Below are 13,543 nucleotides of genomic sequence, written 5' to 3'. Positions count from 1 at the left end.
TGTTTAAATAAACAATTTTTTTTTTTTTTTTTTAATCAAAATTGGGCAATCATATTCAAGCAATTTTCTCTGATTTTACGTGTGTTTTTGCATAACTTGTTGTCATTTTTCCAAAAGTATATAAAAATTTAATGAATCACTTGCGTCTCACGCATATTTTGGGTCTTGGATAAATCATTTTTGTTTTATTTATGGTGAATTCAGCAGTGCGTATACAATCTACTACACTTATACGTATATAATTATTTTTTTCAAGTCCAACTCAAGTAACAAATAAAAACTTGTATCAAAACGCTAACAGTAATTTTATTTCGCTGTAATGAACGAGATATTGAAGCATCGTAAGCCATTTTTTTGTTTTTTTTTTTTAACACTTATGAGAACCCTAACGCTATATTAATGCAAAATAATAAACTTTTTTATTTATAGCATAACCGATACACTTTTTTCCAGATAAATACGTTTTAAAATAACACGAATAAAGTTGTTGGTTTTGAAAATTTATTTTAGTTTTCCGTACATCAAATAACTATTTTTTTTTTTTTTTTTTTTTTTTTTACATTTTTATTCCTTTAAGAACGTAACGATAATCATCCTTCAATAAGAAAAATATTGCAACATATTTTTTTATAGCTTCATTGGTTTTCTTGAATAAACATGGATCTTGAATAGTAGTGCCAATTAAATTTTGGAAAATTAAATTAAAATTAAAGAAAACAAATGAAAGACAATATTCTTTTTTTTTGAGTTACCGTTCAAAGTTATAGTCCAAAAACTACTCTTTTTTTCTTCTTGAAATATTTAAAATAAAAGATAGCAACAAAAAAGTCTGCACCCGCGACCCCGAAATCGCTACCACACAAATCGTCGTGCGACGTCGCGACGTTTCACAGCAAAGGGCAAGAAATGACGATTCCGTTGCGATACAGACGCCCAAAGGCAAAAACTGAAGGGGAGCACGTGTTTGGCGACAAGGTCACGCCCAAGCGGTCAGGGTGAGAGAGCGATCGGCAAGGTGGTCGATCGATCCCGCACGTGCACGCCCAACCAACCGATCGGACGTGATGAGTCAACAGCGGCTCCCACCCTTTGTACAGCTTCAAGCGTCGCGCGCCATCGGGAAGGGAGGGCCGTGGGCGCGCCGACGAAATAAAAGCCCGGGCAACCTGTGCCAGCTAGTGCAGTGCTCGTGCCGATCTGCTCGAAAATTCAGCGATCGAGTGGCTGGCGCCGTGCAGCGGAACAACCGATTCTCGTCCACCCCCTCAACTCACCCGCTGTCGCGCACTTTCTTTTTTTTTTTTTTTTTTTGTTTTTTTTCAAGGTACTCACATTCGTGTTGCTATTGCTTGTGTACATTTATATTCTATCCATGAATCATCGTCGGGTATGGGTGAAACGTGTGCTCTGGTGAATTTATCGCAGATCCCCCGTTATGGTTGCAGGTGCCATTAACCGTGTCTCGAGCCAAATTTTCAAGTTTAAGTGCACCTCGACTTCGCGATACCCTTCACCGATTACAGTCACTCGTATGAATCCAACTTGACGATTTGAGCGTGATAAGTATATACTTGATCGATATTTTCACACCCGCATCTCACGTAACTTTGAAACACCGCGCTCGAGTGTAGCATACCGATCTCTCGAAGCAAAAAAAAAAAAAAAAAAAAAAAAAGAAAAAAGGTACTGTCACCGGCTTTCGTGAAGAAGAGAGAAAAAGACTAAGTACTCGGTGGAGATTGAAATCGAGGCCACGAGGCACCCGCAAATAACATCACCAGCCGATCCCCGATTTAGTCTACCGATCGATTCGCCATAGCGTGCCACGAATTCCCGATCCCATCGGTGCATTCCCAGCTCTGGTCTGCAAAGATATTGTAACACGTGTGCGTATGTGTGTGTGTGTGTGTTTTATGCGCAGGTGTCGTTGTGAGTGACAAGGAGCAACATGTCGTGGGCCGATGAAGAAGCCGCGCCGTGGGACGCTGGCAGCACCGAGGAAACGACGACCGGTACCGAGGGTGAGTCCAGCGGTACCGAGGGCTTCTCGAGCGAGGGTGGCGGACCACCGCCCCCACCGCCCTTCGACTTTCGCGTTCTGCCGAGGTGTGATCCGCCCAAGTACACCCTGCACTGGGTTCGGCCGCTCTTTCTCAATTACGGATACCTATACGATTACAGGTATACTTATGATGGCCCGACTGTCTCAATGGGACGCTCGGAGACGGCTGATTTTTATCTCAAGGGCCGTGTGTGTTTTTTTCTTCCTCTTGTACCTTCTTATCGATTCACTTTTTAATTGACAATTTACGTACCGATATATCGGTATCGTTAAATATTTGTAGATGCGCGATGGCTCGTAGAAGATAAAAATCACCGGTCTAACCCCAAGGTGTGCGCCAAAAAAACTTTCATTTTTCATTTGAAATCACGTGCAGAAGTATTGAGCAATTCGTCGATTACAATATTGGTGCGCGATCGCGTGGACGCTTGCCCAAGGGAGGGTAATTATAAATTGATCGCTCGCGTTGACTGAAACTCGGGGAGCGATCGGGCCTGTCAATCATACGCGACATTGCGCATCGCGTGCAATTATAAATAGATAAGCATACTCGTGCGGAAGGTAAATTTCAATACGACCGAGCTACCGCGTGATCGCTGGTGAAAGATTTTTTTTCAATCATCGGTCCTGTCCGTTGGATTGAGCCAATACCTAGATTTCTAATTTTTATTTCGTTGTTTCAAACTTTATTGATTTTTATAAGCGTTTAAAACTTATCTTTTTGTTTGTCAGTTGACACCTTTTGCACCGGTGCTCTATAATCTTTTATAGTTAACGAGTATCGTTATCGCGACATAAATTTCGTCTCTGCTTCAAACGTTATACTCATTGCTTGTATACCGTAAAAAAAACGCAATGCCTCTCAACAATTCTACTTTGTTCCTTTTTTTTTTTTTTTTTTTTTTTTTACTTTTAACTTTGTATAACTTTGTAAAGCGAATACTCGGATAAATTAACTAAAGCTACATCGTTTAACTCAATGAAGTCCATCGTACCGCCTTTCTGATGTACCTACAACACATGCGTACAAACACAATGAGTGAAAGTAAAAAAAAGAAAAAAGAAGATTTTAAATATACAGAAGATCTGATGGACACGCTCTCCGTTTCTTCTTCATTAGACATGTACACTTGGGGGTAAATGTTTGAAAGGCATGTATTGTAACGCCACGGTTTTTAGGCAAAACTACTACAACGACGTGATCGACTGGATGAACAAGAGAAACAAGGGAATAAGCCGCGAGACGCCGCGAGCCCAGGAGTGGTCCGAGCGCGCCATGAGAACGTACGACCAGAAGAACAAGGACAAGAGCCGCAAGGGCGTCGCCGACATGAACATCCTCAGGAGCTACAAGCCCAAGGTTCGCCACTACAGCTACCACACGCGGGCCTACTACAGTCTCAAGTACCAAAAGATACTCTGAGCTACGCTGAGAGAACGCGAGCGGCCAAACAAGGGGAGAAATAACGAAAAAAAAAATTAATAAAAAAACAAACGACGAAAAAGTTAAACGAAGAAGAAAAAAAAACGCATCGCGAGCATACAATAACGACGGGACGATTTGGTGCCATTGTCAATACCTATGCAATTCGTGTATCAAAATTCACACGTTGCGCTTAATAATTGTTTATTAATTAACTGTATCGATGAAAAAAGCATAGTATTGTTTCACGTTAAAGTTGATGAAAAAAAGAAAGAAAGAAAGAAAGAAAGAAAAATTTAGATTTACATTTGTGTGTTATGGATTTGTGGTTTTCTAAAATAAAAATGCTAAAACAGGACGATTGGGAGAGAAATTTCACTTTTACAATAAAATAAAGTGTGTGTTAAAAAAATGGTCAAAAGGATAAAACTCAACTGATTAACAATAGGCAATTACGCGGCTTTCATCACGATTGTCTGGCATTTAAAAAAATTGTTTTTAAAATTTTATTCATCTCATGGAATTGTAAAATTTTTGCTGTTATCGCTTTGTATATATTACGTGTACATTTAATAAACATCGCTGTTTATGGAATCATTTGTCTATTTGGTTATTTTAATATTTTTAATTCGTTTTTATTTTTATCGTTTGATATTACATTTATTTATTCATCTGATTTCATCAAAAAAAAAAAAAAAAAAAAATACATCTTGATATTAACACACTGGTTTTTCTTCAAATTATTGGAATACAAAGACATAATCAATTTAAGGGAGATAACGTTAACGTGAATATTAAAATTGAATTATGATAAACGAGAATCAATCAGTTGTGACACCTCTGAAATTTCAACATTTTAAAAAAATTTTAGAATCATACAAAAAAAAAAAAAAAAAAAAAAAAAGAGTTTGTGAAATACAAATACCCCTTTTCCTTGTTTTATTAAACGTAATCAGAAAAATAAGACAAACAAATAGTCTGAAAAATGAAAAAACAAATAATTGTATTTTAGCATGAGATGTACTTATTATTGTAGATTATCTTTGAATGATCGAGCCAATGCTACACATGTCACCAGAAACAAAAAAATGTACAATTGAAAAGTAAGTATTTACGTATTGGTCAATATTTGTTTTTTTTTGTTTTTTTTTTTTTTTTTAACTAGATGTTAGAAAAAATGTAGACCTTAAATAAAATAAATAAAATAAATCCCAGAGAGGAAAAAGGGAATAAAAAATTGTTCATCTCATTTCTTCGTACTATCTTTTTTCTCGGGCTCCGGATTCCAATGACTGAGTCCCTCCACGTGTTTTCCCATCCGATTGATGGGCTCGTATTTGTAAGGGCGTTTATTGTCGTACTCCTTGTACGGCTGGTGCGTTGCCGGATACACCCTGGCCGGCGCCTCCGTCGACGACGTCCCCCAAGATCCCCAGCAATTCGTCACGACCTTATTATTCGGGCCACCGGGCATGTACCTTTCGACGCGCCTTTTCACCTCGTTGTCTTCGCGTGGCTTGGTCATCTTCTTGAATGAGTCCATCTTTGTGATCTCTCTGGGGGAATACAAATTTCGTCTAATCTCATTTTTCCATAAGTAAGTGTATAGCTACATGTCACACGGTGTCTGTTGATGGCTCGTGCCATTTAGGTACACATTGAATGAGATCGCGTTAGTTTGTTTAAGGGTCTGATTGGTGTTGATAAACTTTGACCCTCGTGTTATTCAATCGGTGAGGCAATTGCAACGTATTTCCTTTGCTCGCGCATATTTTTTTATCCCCCTTTTTTTTCTTCACTGCTTTTGCCCATTAAAAAACTAAAATGGCTATACCCTCCCACGGGTTAGTACAATTTAATATATATATAAAAAAAAAGGCTATTCACCCACCGCGCGTTGCGCTCCGAATAAAATGTATTGAACTAGGGTACAAAGTACCTTATCATACAGTTCTAACAAATGGAAAAAAAAAAAATAACAATATAAAAGAGGGCACTTTTGCGGTTAAATTAAAATGAAAAATAACCCGCAGCCAGTTAGTACCTGTATATAAGTACTCAATACGGTTAAATTAGTGGGCATTTGATATACTCATATACAGAGACAAAGGTGTTGCTTTCAAGAATTTGGTGCAAAAGATTAGCTCACCGCTAGATTATATGGCTAAAATACCCGTAACTCGATGATTAATAAAAAAATAATGGCTGTGTGAAACTAATGTTTTTCGCAAAAAAAAAAAAAAAAAAAAAAAAAAAAAACTATAAAAACTAAGCTTACCACAGTGTGTTCCGGTAGGCTGCAGGTGACTTGTCTATTCAAAGGAATAAATGCTTCTTTGGTCAAGGTGTGACTTCGTGTGAACGTTACGCTCAACAATGGCCATACATCATCCGCTGACCATTGAGCTGTGCTTTGAACAGGTGTATACAGCTACACACGTTCACATGTATATATTTACATGTAAAAATGGACGTTATCAGCAATACCGCTGACCTTAATGAGATTTATTTTAAACTATTTTACAATTGCCTAGGGAACTTTTGTATTTCCAAATTTGATGCAACAGTTTTTCTTTTGTACTTTGACGGTAAGAAAGTAGCAACATTCTGCACGAAAGGGTTGAATAAAAAATTTAATGGTGAAAAAAAACAGATGTATACTGATATAGATATTACTTTACAAGTGTTTCTTTTATTGAAAAAGTTTTAACAATTTTATGTACATATGTATAACTTAAGTGTAAGTTTATAAATGTATGGGTACGATTTTTACAACAATGTACAGTGCCTGAGGGATGCACGCGACAATTATAACATGCGTTAGAGGGTCCCTATGGCGTGTTTATTTTTTTTCATGTACATTTTCATTCGAAACATGACAAATCTGCGTACGATTTCCGATTTTAAACGATGGCAATCCGGTAAAATGTAAGGAATGGCCAGAAATTTTGTCACCAACGTACGTCGCAAGTTCAACGGAGAAACCGATTTGACGCCTTTCAGTGTCCCTCGGAACATTTTTTCCATCTCCACAAAAAAGTTGAAGGCCCTCTGGTTCACGGAGAACGACAATTCGCCCGCGAAACGTTGAGGTAACTTACCGCGCGAACTCAAACGCCACTTGAAACGACCAGTACAAGCGAGACAAAAATTGCAAGCTCCATCGATTCGAAGAATAGATTCAACCACGCGATCGGCAATACTGCGCAACGAGTGCACCTCGAAGTTGTCCAGAGATACATTGTGGTACTTGGCTTTCGGATTGTAGTGCATGCCATGAGGTGCGGTCGTCGCCGGTGGACCGTTGCGTACCGTTATCGGGCCATTTTCCAAAGTAGTTTGCAAAAAATCGGGCAGGAAGTCGCGATCATTCTCCTTACGATCGGAGGACACCTGCTGCAAATACTGCGAAAGCGTCGTCAATTTGAGATGGTTTCTCAATTGCAGGGCATCGAGGGTGCAATTTTTTACCGGTGAGATGTCAAAAAGACAGTCCCACGTGAAAGTGCGACCAGCGACGAATCCGTAGCCCCGAGCGTTCGACAGAAACGACGCCAATTCCACGTAGGACGTCGTCGACAAGATGATGCCTTTTTGAAAGAGCTTCCACTCGGGTCCCTTTTCGAACTTCAACGAGGACACCAATTCCACGAAACCCCGCAAAAAGTCGAAATTTTCGTCGTGCTTAGCCCCGGTACTTTCGCAGGTCATGACTTTCAACCACTTGCCGAACTGGGCTACCAAAAATGAGCCGGTCAAAGACTCGAGCCCCCCGCTTGTGCCCGATAAACGGGAGGTTGCTTCGACACTGTTTTGCGATCTAAATGAATCCTGTAGGTGCTTTGCGCTCGTGAAGTTGGTTTTTAACTGGTACTTTTCGACAAACGACGGTGGAATGATGATGTCGGTGTCGTCGTTGAATTTGCCTTGGCGGAGATTTTCAAAATCCCGAGTGGCGTTGTGAAAAAAGTACAAAAATCGGTTGTCATCCACGGGGTGTGGACACTTGGTGATTATGGCCGAGTACCTGTGGGCCGATATACCAAACGTTCGCCACATGCATTGATTCGCCGAGCCAATGTCGGACACGACGCCGTGGACGTCTAGGCCGACGGAGTTGGCTTTTCTGACGTAATTTACAATGAGCGATCGGTAAACGCTGCCGTCGATGCTTTTTCCCGTGAAAAAGTAGTCGATGCTTTGCCTCCATCGCTTGGAGATTCCAGCCAACACGAATACAACGGCGTGCGTTGCCGTCTCTTTGTCATCGTGGCCGGGTAGCGTGACATTGCCTATCATAGCACCGGATGCGTCATCGTGGCAAAGCTTTGGCGTGATGCCGATTTCTTCTATAATTAATAGACAATCTCTCTCGTGATCGTGTTTCAATTGTGAAACCTTTGTCTTTAAAAACTCGAAAATCGCGTCGCAGTTACCGCTTGCGAATTTCCAATTCTCAAGCTTACTGTTACCTGATTCACGGAAAGATGGTAGCGGGTGACTTTGGCGCAAGAAGTTGTTGTAGCTGGTTAAACCACAGGGTAATTTCAGACGACAAGTTTTAACCGTCGTGAAATGGTCACACCATCTGGACATTTTTTTTTGTTTGAACAAATTTGAACTCTTACCTTCCAGAACACGAATTTTCTCCTCCAATTTACTTATGATACCTTTCAACTTTTTTATTTCGCATTTCGCTCTCGTCTTCCACATCAAACTGCGATTTTGACTTTTAACGTACATGTGTTTTAATCTTTCGAATTTCCTTCTAACATCACTGTTTGTGTCAACACTGTTAGATTTTTTTTGCGAATTGCTCAACTCGTTTTCCTCTTCTGCAGTGCATTTGTTAGGGTTAGAGCGTTTATTATTGGAATCTAAAATCAATTAAAATTATGTGATAAGAAAACGTGATTTACATCATTGCACGTGATCAACATTTTGTACGTCTTACTATTTTTATAGGGAAAATCATCTATAAATATAATTTCCGAAATTACTTGGTCACCAGACTCGACATTGGTGCTAACAGTTTGTAAATTTTTGTCAGTAGACATAGGTAAAGCATTTGCTGCCAAAAAATGCATTTGTTAATTTCTATTTTACATCATCAACCCTTTATCTATTGATTCATAATATACTCTATTAACGTTACCATTTGTTGCATCAGCACCAGGAGAACATTGAAACCTTTCGTCTTTTTGTAACAACTGCACTTGTTTTGTGACCTTGTCAATGTGAACCAGTAACACTTTACCGTCCTCGCATCGTGGCTCTGCAAGTAAACAAAAAATTGCTTTGGTCATTACACGATTTTTAATGTCCAGCAACACACTTGTACCTTTTGAAACTTTTCCTTTGGCTTGATATACAAGATCTCCAAAAATAGTGGGAACAGAATTAAATTTCAACTTTTTCGTTCCATCCACTCTGATCTTTTCCCAACTATCAGCTGTAAAATGGTACTAGAGACCAAAATATTGTCGTACTAACAATGACTTGTTTGAATGCATTAACAAATGTATAGTAAATATTAGTCATATGGTATAATATTATGTACCTCACACAACGCAGATGAATCTTTTGGAATCCACTCGGTCATACCACCAAGGGTAGCACAATTGATTCTCCATTTTTCCCTTAGTTCAGGATTTTTAGGAAAATAATTCATTTTTATTCCATGCTTGGATTTATTTCTACATCCTTTTGCAGAACAGTCTGGCATCTATGCAAAATCATAAAAAATATTAATTGTTATGTTACATATACATGCACTTTGTAGTTTGTTCGTTTTTTTACACTCTATACAATGCATCAATTGATTTAATAGTTATACCATTTTACCTTTCAACCACATTTCAATTAATATTTTTACCTTTGCTCAATTGACAGTCTTTCACTCACAGATGTATGTACAAGGGGTTATCTCAGTTACCTGTTTAAAAATGCAATTTTTTATAGATAATGTGATATGTGATGGATAGTTGCATGTTTTTTTCATAACAATACAAAACGTCGCCCCCGTCACCCACTCAGCCCTCGGTGCACACACTTGGTAAATAAATAAATATCCGGTTTTCGGAGTTTCCAATAGCAACAAAAAGGGCGCGCGCGCGCGCGCATTGATGACAGTTGCGTAAAAATTTGGTCTGCTTCATTTGACTTTCGCTCTTGTTTACAGCATATAATATAAGCTCACAGTATTATTTTTTTTTCTTTTTTTTTTATAATCGCTACTTACAAACTTTTATCCAACAAAATGGAAAATTTCGTTGATCAAAATCTCAATCTTGTTTTAGGAGTAAAAGAAGGTAAGTATTGTTATTTTCAATCTTAATAACCTCGCCTTAAACACCGAAAAAGAGAGAGATATCTCTGTTTGTGTATTTTTTTAGCGAGAAACAATCAAGTATATGCTCTACAAATTTTCAATTTTGCTCGTTACTCTCGCTACTATAAGCTTACTCGATGATAATTTCATTTGGTAATTGAACGATATTTACGTGTACTCAAATGATGATTATTTTCAGGATGCCACTTTGATCGAGTGCAAAAGCCAACAGTAGTCCTGGCGACTTTGAATGGCCAGTGCCTTGAAACAAAAAAATTCCAGTCGGACTGTAATCCGCAGTATGCAACGGACTTGACATGGGAAACTGACAAAAATGCTCTGAGAAAGTATGCTCCTGTACCTAGTTTAAACAACCCTTTTTCAATAACTGTGAGTATTTACTTTATAGAATGAGATGTAATTCAACACCAATCAAAGTTGAATGCTATGCAGTTCATGACAATGGTAGCAGGGAAAAACTTGGATACATCCTGCTCAGCGTACGATGTGCCCAGATCATACATCAAGGTGAAGATTCCAAAATTAAAATGAATTGGCATACCATTCTGGGGGTGCGTAATGAATTTAGCAACTGCAAGCCAAAGTTGATGCTTTATTTGATCATTCGAGAAAGGGACGCTAAACCAGCTGAAACAGCACAAAAGGTGTATACAACAATTTATTCATCACAAGTACATGTGCTTGAAAATGCGTACTAATTTATGTAATACGTAGGATAAAGAGCTCCAAGATGCCGTGTCAATTAATTCAAATATTATACCAAAATGGTTACAAGATGAGCACCTAATACAACTTGGTGCTTTAGATACGTGTCACGATGTATTTTTACTTCACATCACTGCAGAAACTTTGACAAATTTGGGTCAAATAAAGCAAGAATCCAGAGAAAGCAACAACAATGATTTGACATTGATTTACAATATTTTTGAAATGTTTTTCAAGCTAAAATCCTTCAAGCTTGATTCGGACAGTATTTATTTGAATCAAAAAATTGTCATAAAAATAAGAAGTTCCATCAGTGTACTTGCAAATTATTTAAATTCCAAGTCGCATTTTTTTGTGAAACTGAAATACAACAACGTGGCAGTTGCTCAATCGGAAATTAGTTTGCAATCCTTGCTGGATCCAAATTACTTGCAAAACATGAAACAAATCAATAAATATCCTGCATCCGCTATTGAATATCGCTGTGTTCTGAAAAACATTCATTCTAAAGAGAGTAAAGGAGATTATAAAAAAGGTATAACGATACAAAATAATCAACACAATTAAAATTTTAATCCTAATTCCTTTGACAGATGAAAACGAAGAATCTCCCAGTCTGAATCTCAATATTAAATTATTACTCATGGAATCGAAAGAAAGTGCGAATGATAAAAATATTTTATTACCAAATTCTTCGCAAACACAATTCACTGTAAATGACCATCATCTTCACAACTCACAAGAGCAAACCAAAAATCCAAGTGTGAGTGTAACAGTAAGTCATCTTTTACAAATAAACGTTTCAAATGATGTTTATATAAATTCAATTAAATTTTATGATGTAAAAATATTTTTTTTTAAAAGTCGAATAGACTTCCCTACATTTCATCATCGGACAATGTTATTGGCCACAATCAACAAAATGTTCATGGCAAAAAACACAGCGTCGAAGTTACAAACATTTACAGGAATTTTTGCTTGAATTTAATGGTAAAAAGTATCACATTTAATAACTCCAAGCCTGATGTAAAAAAAATCGAGTTCAGGTACGATAAAAACTTTTAAAAGCTTGTTTTTTTTACAGTTTAAGTTGAAATCATGAAAAAAATGTTATTTTCAATCTTAGATTCTACACTACAAGAGGGGATGTTATTGCAAAAGCTTCTGTCGAAGCACCAATTGAAGCAGAAAAAACGATAGAACTTCAAGACGTCAAGTGCAATCTACATTTTGTTTCAACTTCTGATAAAATTGAAGAAGTATTGTCGACTTTTGCACCAAAAATTAATGTATGTGATTGTACTTCCGATGAAAGAAAATGTTTGGCTCAAATAGCTTTTGATGCTAAAAAGTTATTTGATCAGAAAAAGGTACCAACAGAATTTCACCATGTACTGAAAAAATTTTACTTCTGATAATAAATGATCATTTGTTGTAGCCAGAATGCCAATACACCAAAGTACTGCTTGACTGCAATTTGCAAAACGAAATTGGTTTCATGGAAATATTTGCTTGTCTAGAAGATTGCACGATATCTGTGTTAAAGAAAACACACGAGGAAACTTCTGGTAACACTTTTGATCAATAATATTGGTATTATGTACATGAATATTTTTTTTAACGCTATACTTCATTACAGGGACAATGTTTAACAATGATTTGGCTTACAAAATCATAGACGAACTTGAAACGTGGAAAGAAAGGCAAAAGGAATTATTCCGAGATGAGGTACTACATGCAATAAATAATGAGTTCATTCAAATGTTAATTTTTGTAAAACGTATTAGTTACGAAAAAAAGAAGAAGCTCACTTGACATTGCTGAACGAAGAATGGCAGAGGCGACGACAGTGCTTGGAATCCAAGGTGGCTTCAAATATTCAACAGTGCAAAGTGCTGGCTGATAATCTTAGCAAAACGATCGAAGATTTGAGAAAAAGAAAGATACAAAGCTTCGAAAGGGAAACCAAGTTAATTCAAACAAACGAAGAATTGCAATGGAAGCACGAACGCAAATTACGACAGCTTCAAGACGCGCTTGATAAAATGCAAGCCGAATTCGACATAAAAGTTGGTACAAAAATAATTTACAATAACCATGGTCTACTTGAGTAATAAAATTAATGGTTCATTCATTAGCTAAGGACTCTTGAGGAACAAAATCGCAGTCTCATTCGACAAATTGAACTGTTAAATACCAAAAACTATGAATTGGAGAAGGTCAAAACGGAGCAAAGCGAAAAACTGAGCACATTTAAGAAAGCCTCGTTGTCCGAGGATCAGACCACATCGATACTACAGCAGCTCAAAAATCTCGAAGAGAAATTGGACGGTGCTCAGAAAAGCAAAAAGTTTTTCAAAGAGCAGTGGGACAACGCTGTCATGGAAATACACAAATTGAAAACGCAAAACCAAAGAGCTCTCGTGTCTCAGATCCAAAGTAGCAAAGAAGAACTGCACAATTTCGAGTAAAGTATTTTAACGTTGACAAGCTTTCGTACGATGCGACGTGCATACGACAAAATTATTATTATTATTTTTTTTTTTTTTTTACAGTCTGGAAGAAATCCTGCACGCAGACTCGGCAGCTCTGACGTACGATCAAATCGCCTTGAACGCGATACAACGAGAACTCGACGTGATAAAACCAAGACCATCGAATCGCCGCTACGCGAGATCTCGATCCCAAGAGAAATTGCTAGCTCCGCATCACTTGAGTTTGGACTACAATCTCGTGAAATCGGATTTGTCGTCGGATTGCAACGCGAGTGAAAAAAAACTGCGGATGCTGATAGAGAAACGCGACGCTCTTTTGAAAACGGGTGACTACGCGAGCACGGATGACAACATAATTAAACTGAATTCCGAGATAAGATCTTTACTGATGAACAGTTGATTCCCATTTTGACGGGAACCTATAGATACTTCTTTTGTAAATCAGTTGTACATACGCGGATGGATGGGCGTTTACGAATCGTATTTTGTACACTTTTTTCTTTTTA

The 13,543-nt window shown here is 37.8% G+C and overlaps 3 protein-coding genes and 1 long non-coding RNA gene across 4 annotated transcripts; 2 read left to right on the top strand and 2 right to left on the bottom strand.

Annotated features, from left to right (window-relative positions):
• The first annotated feature begins 1,192 nt into the window (after positions 1 to 1,192).
• Positions 1,193 to 4,079, top strand: fln (flightin). The gene is made up of 3 exons (XM_014362672.3): positions 1,193 to 1,324; positions 1,922 to 2,181; positions 3,242 to 4,079. Exons 2-3 carry the CDS (start codon positions 1,949 to 1,951, stop codon positions 3,483 to 3,485), a joined length of 477 nt encoding a protein of 158 aa, XP_014218158.1. The 5' UTR covers positions 1,193 to 1,324; positions 1,922 to 1,948; the 3' UTR covers positions 3,486 to 4,079.
• A 462-nt stretch (positions 4,080 to 4,541) lies between these two features.
• Positions 4,542 to 5,828, bottom strand: LOC149375071 (uncharacterized). Its single transcript, XR_016292916.1, has 2 exons — positions 5,764 to 5,828; positions 4,542 to 5,041 (listed from the first exon to the last, which is right to left on the bottom strand). It is a non-coding gene; the product is annotated as an uncharacterized LOC149375071 (long non-coding RNA).
• A 421-nt stretch (positions 5,829 to 6,249) lies between these two features.
• Positions 6,250 to 9,424, bottom strand: LOC106646201 (uncharacterized). Its single transcript, XM_014362247.2, has 6 exons — positions 9,361 to 9,424; positions 9,046 to 9,210; positions 8,827 to 8,950; positions 8,641 to 8,760; positions 8,440 to 8,556; positions 6,250 to 8,362 (listed from the first exon to the last, which is right to left on the bottom strand). The coding sequence occupies exons 2-6, from the start codon at positions 9,208 to 9,210 to the stop codon at positions 6,306 to 6,308; spliced, it is 2,583 nt and encodes an 860-aa protein (XP_014217733.2). The 5' UTR covers positions 9,361 to 9,424; the 3' UTR covers positions 6,250 to 6,305.
• Positions 9,425 to 9,732: 308 nt separating this feature from the next.
• On the top strand, positions 9,733 to 13,522 carry rha (protein). The gene is made up of 12 exons (XM_089590401.1): positions 9,733 to 9,796; positions 10,016 to 10,163; positions 10,226 to 10,481; positions 10,552 to 11,077; positions 11,136 to 11,305; positions 11,407 to 11,588; positions 11,669 to 11,912; positions 11,981 to 12,110; positions 12,182 to 12,270; positions 12,330 to 12,611; positions 12,681 to 13,009; positions 13,098 to 13,522. The coding sequence occupies exons 1-12, from the start codon at positions 9,745 to 9,747 to the stop codon at positions 13,435 to 13,437; spliced, it is 2,748 nt and encodes a 915-aa protein (XP_089446527.1). The 5' UTR covers positions 9,733 to 9,744; the 3' UTR covers positions 13,438 to 13,522.
• Positions 13,523 to 13,543: the final 21 nt, after the last annotated feature.

This window comes from Copidosoma floridanum, unplaced genomic scaffold, assembly GCF_036245765.1.
Source record: "Copidosoma floridanum isolate Cflo_tuat_1 unplaced genomic scaffold, Cflo_Japanese_pri ptg000012l, whole genome shotgun sequence".
In the NCBI taxonomy this organism is placed as follows: Eukaryota; Metazoa; Arthropoda; class Insecta; order Hymenoptera; family Encyrtidae; genus Copidosoma; species Copidosoma floridanum.
Note: the sequence above shows the minus strand (reverse complement) of the source record. Positions and strands in the feature narration are given on the sequence as shown.

Coding starts and splice junctions, on each gene's coding strand:
- fln (XM_014362672.3), top strand. CDS start 1,949: ATGTCGTGGGCCGATGAAGAAGCCGCGCCGTGGGACGCTGGCAGCACC. Junction 2,182..3,241: donor GGATACCTATACGATTACAG/GTATACTTATGA, acceptor CACGGTTTTTAG/GCAAAACTACTACAACGACG.
- LOC106646201 (XM_014362247.2), bottom strand. CDS start 9,210: ATGCCAGACTGTTCTGCAAAAGGATGTAGAAATAAATCCAAGCATGGA. Junction 8,761..8,826: donor CAAAGGAAAAGTTTCAAAAG/GTACAAGTGTGT, acceptor GTTTACTTGCAG/AGCCACGATGCGAGGACGGT. Junction 8,557..8,640: donor TGGTGCTGATGCAACAAATG/GTAACGTTAATA, acceptor ATTTTTTGGCAG/CAAATGCTTTACCTATGTCT.
- rha (XM_089590401.1), top strand. CDS start 9,745: ATGGAAAATTTCGTTGATCAAAATCTCAATCTTGTTTTAGGAGTAAAA. Junction 12,111..12,181: donor AACACACGAGGAAACTTCTG/GTAACACTTTTG, acceptor ACTTCATTACAG/GGACAATGTTTAACAATGAT. Junction 13,010..13,097: donor GAAGAACTGCACAATTTCGA/GTAAAGTATTTT, acceptor TTTTTTTTACAG/TCTGGAAGAAATCCTGCACG.